The sequence below is a fragment of the Myotis lucifugus genome, unplaced genomic scaffold (genome assembly GCF_000147115.1).
Source record: "Myotis lucifugus unplaced genomic scaffold, Myoluc2.0 scaffold_90, whole genome shotgun sequence".
NCBI classification, from domain to species: Eukaryota; Metazoa; Chordata; class Mammalia; order Chiroptera; family Vespertilionidae; genus Myotis; species Myotis lucifugus.
Window position 1 is genome coordinate 2,719,328 of NW_005871138.1, and position 14,941 is coordinate 2,734,268.

Below are 14,941 nucleotides of genomic sequence, written 5' to 3' on the forward strand. Positions count from 1 at the left end.
CCCAATACATCAAGGTTGCAGGTTCGATATCCAGTCAGGGTAAATACAAGAAGCAACCAGTGAGTGCATACATAATTGGAACAACAAATCGGTCTCTCTCTCTCAAAAAAAAAAAAAGAAAGAAAGAAAGAAAGAAAGAAAGAAAGAAAGAAAGAAAGAAAGAAAGAAAGAAAGAAAGAATTAGCCCTAGCTGGTTTGGCTCAGTGGATAGAGCGTCAGCTTGTGGACTGAAGGGTCCCAGGTTTGATTCCGGTCAAGGCCACATGCCCGGGTTGCGGGCTTGATCCCCAGTAGGGGGTGTGCAGGAGGTAGCTGATCAATGGTTCTCTCTCATCACTGATGTTCTATCTCTCCCTCTCCCTTCCTCTCTGAATTAACACACACACAAGGATTCCATCTCATAGAGTTGTTGCAATTATTAAGTGAGCCTATTCGTATGGAGAACTTAGAGCATAGCCAACATAGCTGGTTATTATGAGGGATTGTTGGCGAAGAGGGGAATTTCAGGATCCAAGGATGACATCAGAGGGTTCTCACCCCGAGCAACTCTGTGGAAATAGATGTTTACTGAGATGCACCTATTCTGACCCCGAGGGAGGAGGCACAGGGTGACCCCACCACCCCAGAGGCTTCTCTGAGCTCAGAGCTCTCTCAGTGGGGGCTGGGCTGCAGGACCGCTGAGCATGCTGGGAGGCCAGTCTGGCCCCTGGCCCGGCCCCAGGCCACAGGCTGGGATTTCTGTTCAAGGAGGGCTTTGTGTAGCAGCTGCCCCTTTCCCCAGCTCCTGCTGGTTCCATTCCCTCCCCAGGCAGCACAGCCTGCCCCAGAGGGACCAGAATGCCCACGGCACTTCCTGCTCCCTCTTCCCTGCCCAGTGCCCTTGCCAGGCCACAGTGGCCTCCTGTGGCTCAGAGGCCCTTGGATGGGACCCAGGCCGAGGCTGGGTGGACTCCCACATGCTGGCTCCGCGGGGTTGGAATCGGATCCCAGGGCTTACTCTGAACTTGGGCAACTCGCTTACACCCACTTAGTGTTCTCACCGGCTTTCTCCTGCTTCAGACTAAATCCATGGCACCCCCTGTGTTTAGACTCAGGCTGAAGGCTCCCACTGGCCTACACACAAGCCCCATCTGTCTCCTCTCATCCGCTCCAGGCCAGTCCCACTGCCTCCTCAGCGTTCCTCAGCCACACCATGTTCATTCGCACCCAGGACCTCCGGATGGCTTTCTCCCCACCGATTGCTCCCCCTGAGATCTCGGGGTCCTCACCCTTCAGGTCTCAGCTCCAAGGTCACCACCACAGAAGGAGTCTCCCCACCAACACAGCCCCTCCCCCTCTTACCACTCTGCTCACACTGAGTCTGCCCCTCAAAGGATCCCGGTCATTTGTTCGTTTACAGGTGTCTCTCTTGCTAGAATATAAGCTCAGCGAGGGCAAGAATCATATCTGTCTTATCTGCGTGTCCCCTGCTCACTGAATACACATTAGCTGGACAGGACCTAGCAGATGGGCGGTTTTGAGGACTGATGACAAGATGGATGTATGGAAAGTGCCCAGAGAGGGGTGATGCATACCCACCTGGTGCTAACACGGGGGCCACTATCAACCTCACACTTTTGTTGTTATTATAATGTTACTGTCTCGTGGATAAAAACCTGACCTGATCCTGGCACCTTTGTGTGTAGTCTTTTAGTCTCCACCACAACAAACTTCTCTACAAATATATTGAGGGGATTGAGGCTCCATCCCCTCAGAGCGGAGTAGACACATGGTCTTCTTCCCCGTCCCTCATTTCCTGCCGGAGAGGATGTTTGTTGTTGTTGTTGTTAGTTTAATTGGAGAAGTAGCCACTGAAGTGCTTGCCAGCCAGACTGTGAGCTCAAAATTCCAATCCTGGGGCAAGTCATCTGACCTAATTGGCAAATCACATCTTCTTGGTGCCCCAGTTTCTTCAACCACGAAAATGGAGAGAATTCTACTCCTTACCTCCTGGGGTTGCCATGTAATGTTCGCAAAATGCTGACAAGTGAGCCCAGCACAGAGTAAACACTTTAAGTGTTAAGTAAAATAACTAAAAGTAAATCACATCGAGGGCTTACTCTGACACCGGAACTATTTCTACCAGTGCTTGTTTAATCCTTACCACAGCCCCTTGAAGAAATCGAGGGCCAGAGTGGTACCCTGGTATGAATGTTCACCTCATGTATACAGCCTTCTCTTGTTTCTTTCTTTTAATCAAATTCACTGGCTCTCCCTACCTAAGAATTATTATACAGAGTTGCACACACACAGCTGAACCTACTATGTTCTATGAGTGTTATAAGAGATTTTCAAGGGTGTTTTCCATTGAGGTTTCAACGTTAAGCATTTCACTTAGACCAGTGGTTCTCAACCTTGGCTGCACATTAGAATCACCTGGGAATCTTTTTTAAATATGGGGCCCAGAAATCAGGATTTTAAAAAGATTCCCAGGTGATGCTAATGTGCAGCCACGGTTGAGAACCACTGACTTAGACCATAACACCGTCCTTGTAAGATGCGACCCTACTGTTATCACAGAGATCTAGAAGCGGGCCTGGCGGAACCGGGACAGGAGGAGGAAGAGGGGAGCACCGTCCTGCCTGCTCAGCCTCCCTTTCCCATCCTGCAACGTGACCTCAGGCCCCTCTTGGCAACCACTGCGCTGGGTGATTTCTGAGTGTTCTGCCACCACTGGCATCTCCTGACTTGGTGCTACTAATGACAGCTGGTATGCCCTGGGCATAGATGCCCAAGCCCTTCACTAAATGCTGTATGGATGAGCTCTTTTTCTTCCAATAATAACCATCTGGGACAAGTACTCTTATATCCCCATTTTACAGATAAGGATATTGAGGCACAGAGAGGTTAAGTTACTTGGCCAGGATGACACAGCCAGAAAGGATTAAGAGGGAGAACAGACTTAGTCTCACTCCAGAGCCCTTCCTCCTCGCCCTCTGGCCTTTCTGCTTTGACCTTGCCTATTGCTGATCCCAGAGTCCCAGGGACACTGCGGGGCTTTGTGGTTCCGAGGAAACAGAGCTTCTGATTCCGAGGGGACTGGGAGTGGGAAGGTGAGGCCCTTAGGAGTCCCCAAGAGCACCCCAGGCAGCTGGAGGCTCTCCTCTCTCGAAGCTGCCAGACCTCCCTGCGGCTATGGAGGCTGAGCCAAGGGTATGAGTGGCCGTTGGGACGTTGGCTGGAAGCCCGTCACCCAGAAGTTCTTGACTTCTCATTCATCCAAGTCATTAATATTCCCTCTCTCCAGCCTCTTTCCGTTGAATGGCACACACTGCTGTCCATCTCTTTGCCAAAGCCGTGGCCTCTGGGAAAAACCAGCGGCCCATTTTTTTCTGTGAAGGGTGCCCGGGGCCAGGGGAGAAGCGGGGGCCTCGACGCTGCCATGTGCCATACTTTCTAGGCCATCAGACAAGCAGTGCAGATGTAAAAGAAACCTCAATTTCACACAGTCTCTTTCAAGGCAGGTTGTAGGGACACGTGTACTATTTTATTTATGGAAAAACAGGGTGCTGTGTCCTAGAATCCATCATGAAATTTTAAGTTCGGGATAAGCAGTAAATTTTCTGTTAAACATAAAAGAAATGTGTATAGTTTCTTTGATAAAGCAGAGTGTATTGGTACCAGATGGCACGGGGTGATAAAAGGGCTGTGGTAGACATACACTTGATTCGATGGTAGGGGACTAACCCAACTCTGCCTTGGCCAACATCTAAGCCTATGGTTTTGTTATCTTTGTTAAAAACAAAAACAAAAAAAACAACCTGCTGGACAAGACCTTGTGGGGTTTTTTGAGATGTTGCTGCATGGCACCACCAGGGGGCAAAAGAGAGCACAAATTTTACATCTTCAGCTTTGCGGCTTCGGGGTCCTAATGAAGGTGTGCTGGACGCCTGGTCGTTTAGGATACATTTGATGATAGGAGGGAGTAGCTGGGGAGAGTATACATATTGTACACTTGTAAATGGAGTCATTCCCGGAGAAGTCCTGGAAGGAGCTGGGGATGATTCTGCAGTATAGACAGCAGCGTGGCGTCTGGGGCCAGGGAGGGAACCCTCTAACTCAGCGGTTCTCAACCTGTGGGTTGAGACCCCTTTGGGGGTCGAACGACCCTTTCACAGGGGTCTCCTAGGACCATCGGAAAACACATATATGATTACATATTGTTTTTGTGATTAATCACTATGCTTTAATTATGTTCAAGTTGTAACAATGAAATTGGGGGTCACCACAACATGAGGAGCTGTATTAAAGGGTCGCAGCATCAGGAAGGTTGCGAACCACTGCTCTAACTGGTCCCTTCTCTGTCCTGTTGGGCTCTGGTGAGCTCTGGGCATTGCCCTTCACTGAGAGGGGCCGTGGCAGACGGGTGTTCCCGAGGGAGCTTCGCAGGAGCACGTTAGCTCACAGAAGCGCATGGCCCTACGTGTGAAATGCATCCCGGCCATGACGTTTGGCGACTGTGGATGTCACAGAAGCGTTGCCGGGCTCACATTGCTCCTCCGTGACGCAGGGACAGGTGTCCACATGGGGTGGTTGGGAGGACTCAGGGAGCTAAGGCATGCCGGTGTCTCGCACCCTATAGAGCCACATTGATGGTGATTGTTATGATAATGAATAATACAGCGTTAACCGTTAATATTTGTGTGATCATCGTAATAAACTTCCTTTTATTGATCATAAATCTCTACTATTTATAATCATCTTGACAGTGTCATATTTAATAGAACTTGATACATGTTTTATATGACATGTGATATAGAGTATATCTTCTATATATTATACATTTGATGCATATTAATATATAACAATCACAAGGTTAATGTTTTGTGCAGTGTTTGTGTTCATATCATTTTAATTCATGGCTGTCATTGGAGGAATGAGATTTATCATGGAGGACCCAAGTCCCCTCTCCCATTCAAGTTGGAGCTTAGGGTGCCAGACCCAAGTGAATTGTCTAGAGAACCAAATGGGTTAGTTGAGGATCCAACTAAGGCTTTGAGTCCCGGGCCTATAGCGTACGAAACAGAGAAGAGCTCAAGAAGCAGAGACGCTCATTCAAGTCCAGGCTCCATGTGTGACCTCGGACATGTCACTAACCGCGCTGACCCTCAGACTCCCCATCTACGAAGGGATCATTGTCATCATTGTGATTGATCCTAACCCTCCCCCCTGGGCCAGCCCTCAGGGGTGGCACTGGGGTGGGCTGGGTGTGAAGAGGTGCCCTCGCCCCTCCCCTCCCCCCGCAGCAGTCCGGGCTGTCGTTGTGGATCAGCGACCAGCTGCACCCGCTGGAGAACGTGTCTCCCGCGCTGGCCGTCTTCACCATCACCTGCGTCGTCATCTTCTTCACCGAGTTTGCCAGCAACACGGCCACCATCATCATCTTCCTGCCCGTCATGTCAGAGCTGGTGAGGGCCCTTCTGGGAATGAGGGGGAGGCAAGGAGGAGCACCTGTCCCTCCAACCACCCAGGTCAGAAACCTCTCCCCTGCTGGCGGGGTCTCCCGCAGGCAGCCCCAGGAGTCACTGCTCTCTTCCAAAATGTGTGAATGTGGCAGAACCCAGATTCAAAAATAATACTGTGGAGTTTTTTTCTTTAAAAAAAATGCATAATCAAAGTAAATATTTTAAAAGTGACCAAATGCCCTTCTTTGGAAAGTTTTCTAGGAAGATATAATTTCCAGGTTTGGATTAAGCAGAAGTAGAAAGTCTGACTAGTCCAATAACCACAGGAGGAACTCTGATGATAGCTTTGGAAAGTTTTCTAGGAAGATATAATTTCCAGGTTTGGATTAAGCAGAAGTAGAAAGTCTGACTAGTCCAATAACCACAGGAGGAACTCTGATGATAGCAAAGCCCTAGCCTCCCTGTAAACCCGGGCTCCTTGGCACCACTGACATGTGGGGTAAGTGGTGGGGACAGACATTGCCGAGTGTCGCCGGGAGGGATACTCATCCCCTGCGGAGAACTACTGCTTTAAAGGTCACCAGTCCTGGGGGGCTGGCGAGGTGAGAGCTGGAGCCTTCAAGGAGCAGAGAGTTCTCAACTTGCCCAAAGCATCCCGGAGCACAGACAGGCAGAGGAAGCCAGCCCACCCGCATGTCAGGTTAGCAAGACCCCGAAACCAAACCAAACCAGGGGAGAAAAATGTCCTAACTCGACCTCGTGTGTAAATAAAGATGCAAATAGCAAAATGAATCCAGGATCATATGCCAAGAACAACATATCACGGACAAGAAGAGTTTACACTTGGGATTTCAAAACTGATTATCCTGAGTTTTACATTTGAATAGATTAAAGGGGTGTCATTACCTCAGCGCAGCCCCACATCTAGGGAATTAAGTCAATGTTGCGAGTATATGCTTTGTATGCAAACAGTGACAGACCAGGCACTCGTCTGAACCACTTTGTTTTTCTTTGCTTATTTAGGCATCCTATATAATAAAAGGCTAATATGCAAATCGAGCAGCAGAACAACCGGTTGCTATAATGTGCACTGACCACCAGGGGGCAGACACTCAACACAGGAACTGCCCACTGGTGGTCAGTGCACCAGAATCCGGGCTCATGGCTGGCGAGCACAGCGGTGGTGGCAGGAGCCTCTCCCACCTCCGTGGCAACACTAAGGATGTCCAGCTAATGGCTTAGGCTCGCTCCCCGAAGGGAGCGGGCCTAAGCCGTCAGTTGAACATCCCCTGAGGGCTCCTAGACTGTGAGAGGGTGCAGGCTGGGCTCAGGGACCCCCCCCCCCAAGTGCACGAATTTCGTGCACCGTGCACCGGGCCTCTAGTCAATTATAATAGAGATCCTGCTGTATTCCCATACACAAGGAAACACTCTGTTCTTTGTCAATGACCGGAGAATATTCCATTAGGATCGATAGTTGTCGATTTGTTTAAGCACCTGCTTCCAGGCTTTGCTATTATCCAGCAAGGCTGCCTGGAACTTTTCCTGTCTGTGCACCTTGGATGACATCTGGAGATACTTGCAGCATTGATCCCTGAATGAAAGAGCCCGGACACTCACAGTTTTGTTAGATGTGGGTAAATTGCCCTCCAAAGTGAATGGGCCACTTTACACTGGCACCTGCCATGAGGGGCGGGGTCTCCCTCCCCTGGCTGAGTGTGATGGGATTGAATCAGGCCTTTCCCCGGGATCTGAGGGATCTGGCCATTGAGAGAGATGGAGGGTGGGAGGAGAGGGAGCTTAGAGCCTTTTACTGGAGAAGACACTAGCAAACGACACATTCTTCCAGATGGTGCTTATCATCAAAAGCAAAACATCTGACACACAAGGGGATGATTTTAGCACCTTTTGAGAAAACATATATCCTCTAGGTTGCAAAAATTCTCTAGAGGGGCCCAAGATGTCCTGCCTTAAAATAAAATGCTGGAGAAGTAATCGACATGGATTGTAGGCGAATATGTCGTTGGAGAGAGGTGAAGAACCCGCGGCCCACTGACTGAGGCCAACCCACAGACGCGTTTGACCCCCAGTCTTAGAAGTTTGGAAATGTTTGCCAACAGCTGCCATCTTGAGCTCCCAACCCAAGGGGCCCAGACTCCAACTGTTAGGACCAGGTAGAGGGCTTGTTATTTTAGAGCATCTGCTTCACCTGGGACCTTGTCAGACATGCAGATTCTTGGGGCCACCCCAGGCCTGCTGAGTCAGCAGCTCTGGGTAAGTGGGGGCCAGCCCGCTGCGCTTTAACAAGCCTCCGGTGGCTCCTGCGCTCTCAGATCGGAGGAGTGTCCTAGGCACATCTCCCCAGCCCAGCCTCCCTGGTGACCCTGCAGTGCGGCCCCAGAATGTCACTAACCTTGAGAATGTCTTCTCCATCTCTCCCTTGGTCTGGCTCTCGCCTTCTGTCCGTTTCTGTGTATCATATCTCTCATTTCTGCGTGTTTGTATATCTGGTTTCTCATTGTCTACATCTGTCTTCTCATTTGCCTCGACTGTGCACTCTCACGCTGCCTTTCTCTATCCATGTGTCTTTGTCTCTCTTTCTGTCTCTAAATCTGTCTCCGTGTTGCTCTCCCTCCAACTGTCTCTGCCTCTTATGTCTTGGTCTCACCACCCCCTCCGGAGCCCAGGCCATCCGCCTGAAAGTGCACCCCCTGTACCTGATGATCCCTGCCACCGTGGGCTGCTCCTACGCCTTCATGCTCCCGGTCTCGACGCCCCCCAACTCGATTGCCTTCGCCACTGGACACTTGCTGGTCAAAGACATGGTGAGCCTGGGCATTTTCTTCTTCTTTTAAAATAAGTTTTTATTGATTTCAGAGAGAGAGGAATGAAGGGAGCAATAGAAACATCCATGAGAGAGAAACATCAACATCAGCCGGCTGCCTCCTGCATGCCCCCTGCTGGAGATGGAGCCCACAACCCAGGCACATGCCCTGGTGGGGAATTGAACCAGCGACCTCTTGGTGCTGGGCTAAGCAACTCTGGCCAGGCAAGTCTGGGCATTTTCTAGCAGAGCCCAGAGAGGTGGGTGGACACAGGTGGTGGGCTAGGCATCTGGGCTAGGCATCTGGGCAGGGCTCCTGCTCCCCCAGCCACCATCCCCCAATTTCTACATAAGTCATTCTGAGTAAGGCCAGGACTCTATGTTTAGACAACTTCCGGAAACACTGCTTAAGTGATTACTTTCCAAAGTTTGCTTTGGGGACAAGGGACTTTCCCCTCTCTGTTCTTGCTTGTTGGGCCAACTGCACTGTGCCCAGAATCTTCAGGGAAGAGAAAGGCCAGTCCACACCCTGGGACTTGGGTGGCCTCGATGCCTGGCCAGCTGAGGAGTGTGACAGAAGCCCCCAGAGTTTGGGCGGGGGGCGGGGGGGTCCAGCTTTCAGCAGGGCTCAACTATGGGGCAGTGTGTTCCCTCTTCCCCATGCTCCCTGCTAAACCCGCCCCTCCCACCCTCTCCCCTCCTCCTACCTCCTGCCGCCTCTTCTCCCTCCACCCCCACCTGGGCCTGGGGCATGTGGATGCTCAGAATGTAAATAACTCGTCCTAAACTGGTGCAACCCCAGGGGTGATGTGCTCAACCAGTTCAGGATGCTGGCTTCCAGGCTCCGGGACTCAGCAGGATGAGTGGCCAGAGAACCAGAGTGAGAGGCAGAAAGCGATCCAGAGCAAACAGAGTGTAACACACAGGTGTGAATTAACTACGTAACTCCAGTGGAACTAAGCAGGCATTTGAGCCAGGTTCCCAGGACCCTGGCAAGGGAAGACCCCGCCCTCCTCCCAGCTCCCCCAAAGCTTTGCGCTCCTTCTAATCCTCCACACTTGTCAGGGGCTTTAAGACTCCCTAGAACAGAGGCAGCCAGCACAGCGGTTTCCCAGCCTATGCCCTTTCCATGAACCATCTGGGGAAATACTCATTTCACAATTTTACTAAATCAACTTACATTTTTTTAAAAACTTAAATAAGAGCCCTGGACAGTGTTGCTCAGTGGTTGGAGCATCAGCCCACGCACCAAAAGGTCACACCTGGGTTAAATCAATCCCAGCCCAGGTTGGGGCAGCAAGCGGAAGGCAACCAATGGATGTGTCTCTCTCATCTCTCTTCTCTCTCTCTCTCTCTCTCTCTCTCTCTCTCTCTCTCTCTCTCCCCCCCCCTTTCTTCCCTCCCTTCCACGTTCTCTAAAAATCAATGACAAAAATCTCCTCAGATGAAGATTAGCAAAACCAAACAAACAAAAAAACCTTAAATAACAGTATTTAAAAAGAAAAGTTACCAATGTACATGTAAATGGAAAACCAGTAATGCATGCCATTGATGGCAAGTCTAAAAATACATGCAAAGGGGGGAAAGCAAAATAATGAAATTCTCCCCAATTACAGTTGCCTGGAGAAGGGTCTTGTTAAAAAAAGAAAGTGGAAGCCTGGCAAGTGTGGCTCAGTGGGTGAGCATTAACCTAAGTCCAGGAGATCACCATTCGATTCCCGATCAAAGCACATGACTGGGTTGCGGGCTCAATCCCCAGTAGGGGGCGTGCAGGAGGCAGCCAATCAATGATTCTCTCTCATCATTGATATTTCTATCTCTCTCCCTCTCCTTTCCTCTCTGAAAGTAACAAAAATATATTTAAGAAAAAGCGGGGGCGGGAGGGGGGGGGCAGTGGGAGAAGAGGAGAGAAGCGTTAAGGAAGGGCATGGTAGCCCCTAAAGCAGACTTGCTCTGAGGAAGCGATTTGAAAAGCAACCTAAAGGGAGTAATTTTCTCACGGCTGGATGCTAGGGAGGAACAAATAGAAAACTGAGCTGGGAAACAGGTGTTTTCAGCCCACGTTTGGACTGCATTGTATGAGAGTCAGCCTGGGGAGGGAGCAAGTGGGCAACTCTTTCCAGCTATTTAAAGAGGTAAACATTTCCAGGAGAAGAAATCTTCCCAATAAACAATTATAGCCTTAACGGTTGCAGGGAGGGGGACTGGGGAGGGGGAGGGGTGATTTAATGATCAAATCAGACTATTTTCAAGTTGTGTAGCCTTAGATAAGCCAACTTCTCGGAGCCTCATTTTCCTCTTCTGTAAAATATGAATAATAATAACAATAAGCCTTATAGGGCTGCTTTCAGGGTTAAATGACCCTATGACAGCTGCATGGCACAGTACCTGGCCCCTACAAGCCACTCAATGAATGAGGACATTTGAGGGACAGCCCAGGGTGTGTAAAGATGGGAGGGTCTTGGGCATCCACCGAGCTGGGCTTGGGTGAATGACTTTGGGGTTTTTCCATGTATACAATGGGCCTCGAGTCTGTGTTCTATTTCAGGTGCGGACAGGCCTCCTGATGAACCTGCTCGGCATCATGATACTCAACATGGCCATCAACACTTGGGCACAGCCCATCTTCCAGCTGGGCTCCTTCCCGGACTGGGCCCAAGACCACTTAACCAATGTCACAGGAAAGCCACCCTCATTGGTGGCCAACGACACGTTACTTGCCCTCTGAGTCCTCCTTGGAGACTCTGGGCCGGGCCCTCCCAGAAGGCTTTACCAGTACCTGCTCTTAGGATCGGACAGGGTGATCGAGCAATTCTCTGTGATCCAGTAGGCAACAAGCAAGGGTAGCCTCCGGTGGTCCACTTGGGTCAACAAGTTCGTTACCGAGGACACCTTCTCCTCGCTCATGCTGTTCAGGACCCAGATATCTCCCAGATCTCAAGCTCCTTTATCTCTGAGCTGGAATGTGGTTAGGATGCAAGAGGGCCCAACTCCAGCAACAATAAATAAATCTAGAATTGCATTTGTCTTGAACAGTTGGGATGGGAATCTATCCATCCCCATGGGCACAGTGCACATTCCCCACTGACTACTGTAGGTGGCACTCTGGACAGACCATCTCGCCTTTATTAATTTTTTACAGAGAGGAAGGGAGAAGGGTAGAGAGTTAGAAAAATTGATCAGCTGCCTCCTGCACACTCCCTACTGGGGATGTGCCCGCAACCAAGGTACATGCCCTTGACCGGAATCGAACCCGGGACCCTTGAGTCCGCAGGCTCTATCCACTGAGCCAAACCGGTTAGGGCCCATCTCGCCTTTAGGGGCCACCTTCCTTGGAGACCTGTCCCAGCTGCTCACAGCCGATACATGTTCAGTTCAGTGGGTGCCCGTTCTACACCAGTTGTTTGACTATTTCTCCTATTGAAACCCAGCAGCCAGGGGAATTTTCAACCCATGGAGCTGGGGGGAAGGGGAGCAGGGGTCAGAAGGGACAGATGGCTTCCTGAGGACACGGAGACTTGCAGAGCCTCCTTCCTGCTTCTCCGAGCTCCCAAGCACACCAGGGGAGTCCTAGAACCCCCGCTGACATCTCTACCCAAGCTGTTATGATTCTCCTGTTTAATCTGATTCACTGTGGCCATATTTCTGGAGTTGGGCCAAGCCTGGGCCCTGCCCTCTTGCAGGTGACTCATGGCTCCTCCAGCCAGAACTCACCTGCCTGTGGCCCGCAGAGGCCCGTGTGGCTGCTGGCTGCTGCTTGCTCAGCAGCTGGTTCCAACCCTACCCCAAGTGGCAAGCATGTTTGATTAGCAAAGGCCATATTTTCCAGGGAGGAGAGGAAAGTCAAGAGAGAAACTGGGGACTTGCAAAGGGCCAGGGTGACATGTCGCAAGCAGGCCAAGTATCACAACCCTCTTTACAGACAGGGACACTGAGACTTCCTGAGAGCCAGTGGCTGGCGGGCTCTCCTCGGGGATTCCATCACTGGTGGCTTCAAGCAGAAGTATCTGGGCATTTCCAGTGAACAACACAGTCCTGGGCCCTGCAGATGCTCAGCAAGTGTCTGTGGAACGAGTGGCCCAGCATTAGCATAGCACCGGCAAAGGCACCCCCGTGGGCCCCAAAGCCTCACCTCTCCCCTTCCTGCACCTCCGAGGGATGAGGTTCCCTGAGCAGCAGCCTGGGCCTGGAGGGCAGTCCCCAGAGACTGAACTCACCCTCCGTACAGCAGGAGTGAGTCATGGATGTTTCCCTGGAAGCGGGCTCCTTCCCAACTGAGTAGAATGTCAGTATTTAGTCACAGTTACAGCCCCGGGGGTGAGGAGTGGGGGAAGGTGTGTTCCTGTGGGACAGGGCAGGAGAGAAGTTCATTCACAGAGAAACCCATGGAACTTATAACCAGATGAACCGTGATTTCAAGTACTTTTGATTGAAAATGCTATAAAATAAAGAATGTTAATCAACACTGGCCCTGGAGATTTTTTTTTGCTGTTCTGGGCATCGAAGAGCTTCAAAGCCCCAAATTCCTGAGGAGGGAGTTTCACAGAATTGATTTCCCCGATCTCACTTTCTTACTGCTCTCTGCTCTACTCCAGCCACACACTCAACACCTTCTGCCTCAGGGCCTTTGCACATGCTGTTTCCTCTGCCCAGAACACTTTGCTCCCAAATATACTAGTACACTGGTTTCCTCACCTGGTCTACCTCTGGCGACACAGGCAGAGAGAACACTGAGTGTGGAGGGCAAACTGAGAAAAGGGGTCATGGACGTTTTAGATCATATGAGAGCTTGCAACTAGCAGTGCCCAGGATTGCCTCCAGCCCACAGGTTCTGTCCCCCCCAACCCCCACGCCCCCGCTTCCGTGAATTTTAAACTATTCATTTATTGCTAACATTTTCAATTCAGGAGATTTCATATTAAAACCTGGATTTATGCTTCTCCTGGAAAGGAAAATACCAGATCTTATTGCTATCTGGCAACAATTGTTTGGAGTTGAGTAATTGTGGTGGGAGAACTTAAGTTGGAAGGTGAACCTCTGGTTTGCCACAGTTCCCACCACTCCTTAATGTACTACACTGGCTCCCTTCATTAGACTCTGGCACTTTCCTGGCTTCTGAAGGCATTTGCGTCTATGACTCCTGAGCAACATGACCCAGAACAGTGGTTCTCAACCTTCTGGCCCTTTAAATACAGTTCCTCATGTTGTGACCCAACCATAAAATTATTTTCGTTGCTACTTCATAACTGTAATGTTGCTACTGTTATGAATCGTAATGTAAATATCTGATATGCAGGATGGTCTTAGGCGACCCCTGTGAAAGGATTGTTCGACTGCCAAAGAGGTCGAGACCCACAGGTTGAGAACCGCTGACCTAGAAGGTCCATTTTAGCTTTCATTCACATTCTAATGACCTAGAGCAGCGCTCACAGTAGAACTTTCTGTGGTGCTGGAAATGGTCTATATCTGCCTTATAGAGTACGGTAGCCACTTGCAACCCAAGTGTGGCTAATTGGAATTGAGATGGGCGGTCAGTATAAAACACACACCGATTTTAATAACTTAGTACAAAAAAGTGAATGCAAAATATCCTATTAACACTTTTTATATTGACTACATGTTTAAAGGATATTATTGTGGATATATTAGGTTGAGTAAAATATTTTATTAAAATCAATGTCATGCCCTCGTGAGCATGGCTCAGTGGTTAGAGTGTCAGCCTGGGCACCGAAGGGTTGCAGGTTCAGTTCTGGTCAAGGGCACGTACCTGGGTTGCAGGTTCGATCCCTGGCCCCAGTGCGGGAGGCAACCAATCAATTGATGTGTCTCTCTCACTTCGATGTTTCTTTTTCTCTCCTCCCTCTTTCTCTTTCTCTCTCCTCGCTCTTTTCTACTCTCTCTGAAAATCAATGGAAAAAAATATCCTCGGGTGAAGATTTAAAAAAATTAATTTCACTTTTTTTAAGTGGCTGCCAGAAATGTTTAAATGGTTCCCATTCTGCTTCTATTGGCGAGCACTGTCTACTTGGGAAGATTTCAGCCTCCTCTGCATATTCTCAAATCAAGTACATGGCAGTGACGTGCTACACCCACAGGCTGTAAAGTTCAATGACTCCCATAGTGTATGGGCCTCTGATTCTGATTCCAGATCTGAGGGTTTACCACTTCCTCTTCCTGTCCTGTCTTATGGCTATGAATCCTCTACGCAGAAATTCCCTTCAACTACGTTGATTCTATTTTGGTGATTCAGAAGCCGTTTCCGGATGTTGTGGGCCTTGAAGTCAAGCCGGCCTTATATAGGCAGAAGTGGCTGCCTACATGTGCTGAGAAAAGCCAAAAATATCTTCTGCCCTTTCCCTGCCTATTGCCTCCATCCCCCCAAATCTTACACATCCACCCAGAGGCCTTCGGGCAATGACCAACATGGGCCTTAACCAGTCAGTTCCCTGATGCCAGTGCAGAAACTGGGCAAATGCTGGTGTCTTCCAGGGCACTGTGCTGCTCATCTCCAACCAGCACAGTCCCCTGAAATTTCCCAGGTGATGGGACCAGTGGGCATCACAGAGGCCTGTACAGTCAGGTCTCAGCAGCCCGGAACACACTCAGGCATATCTATCAGCCACGGTGAGAAGGAGCAAGCAGGAGCATTGAGCTGTTGTTTACTGGGCATTCT

General features: G+C 50.0%; 1 protein-coding gene across 3 annotated transcripts in view; it reads left to right on the top strand.

The window, feature by feature from the left end:
* SLC13A3 (solute carrier family 13 member 3) overlaps positions 1 to 11,494 on the top strand; it is a 43,097-nt gene extending 31,603 nt beyond the window's left edge. For 2 of the 3 annotated variants that reach the window (XM_023756181.1, XM_023756183.1), the window contains 3 exons: positions 5,286 to 5,447; positions 8,132 to 8,269; positions 10,817 to 11,494. In XM_023756181.1, coding sequence (XP_023611949.1) covers positions 5,286 to 5,447; positions 8,132 to 8,269; positions 10,817 to 10,996 — 480 coding nt within the window. In that variant the 3' untranslated portion in view covers positions 10,997 to 11,494. Of the gene's footprint in view, positions 1 to 5,285; positions 5,448 to 8,126; positions 8,270 to 10,816 lie in introns of those variants that run through there. The other variant, XM_023756182.1, reaches the window with a different exon arrangement.
* The last annotated feature ends 3,447 nt before the right edge of the window (positions 11,495 to 14,941 follow it).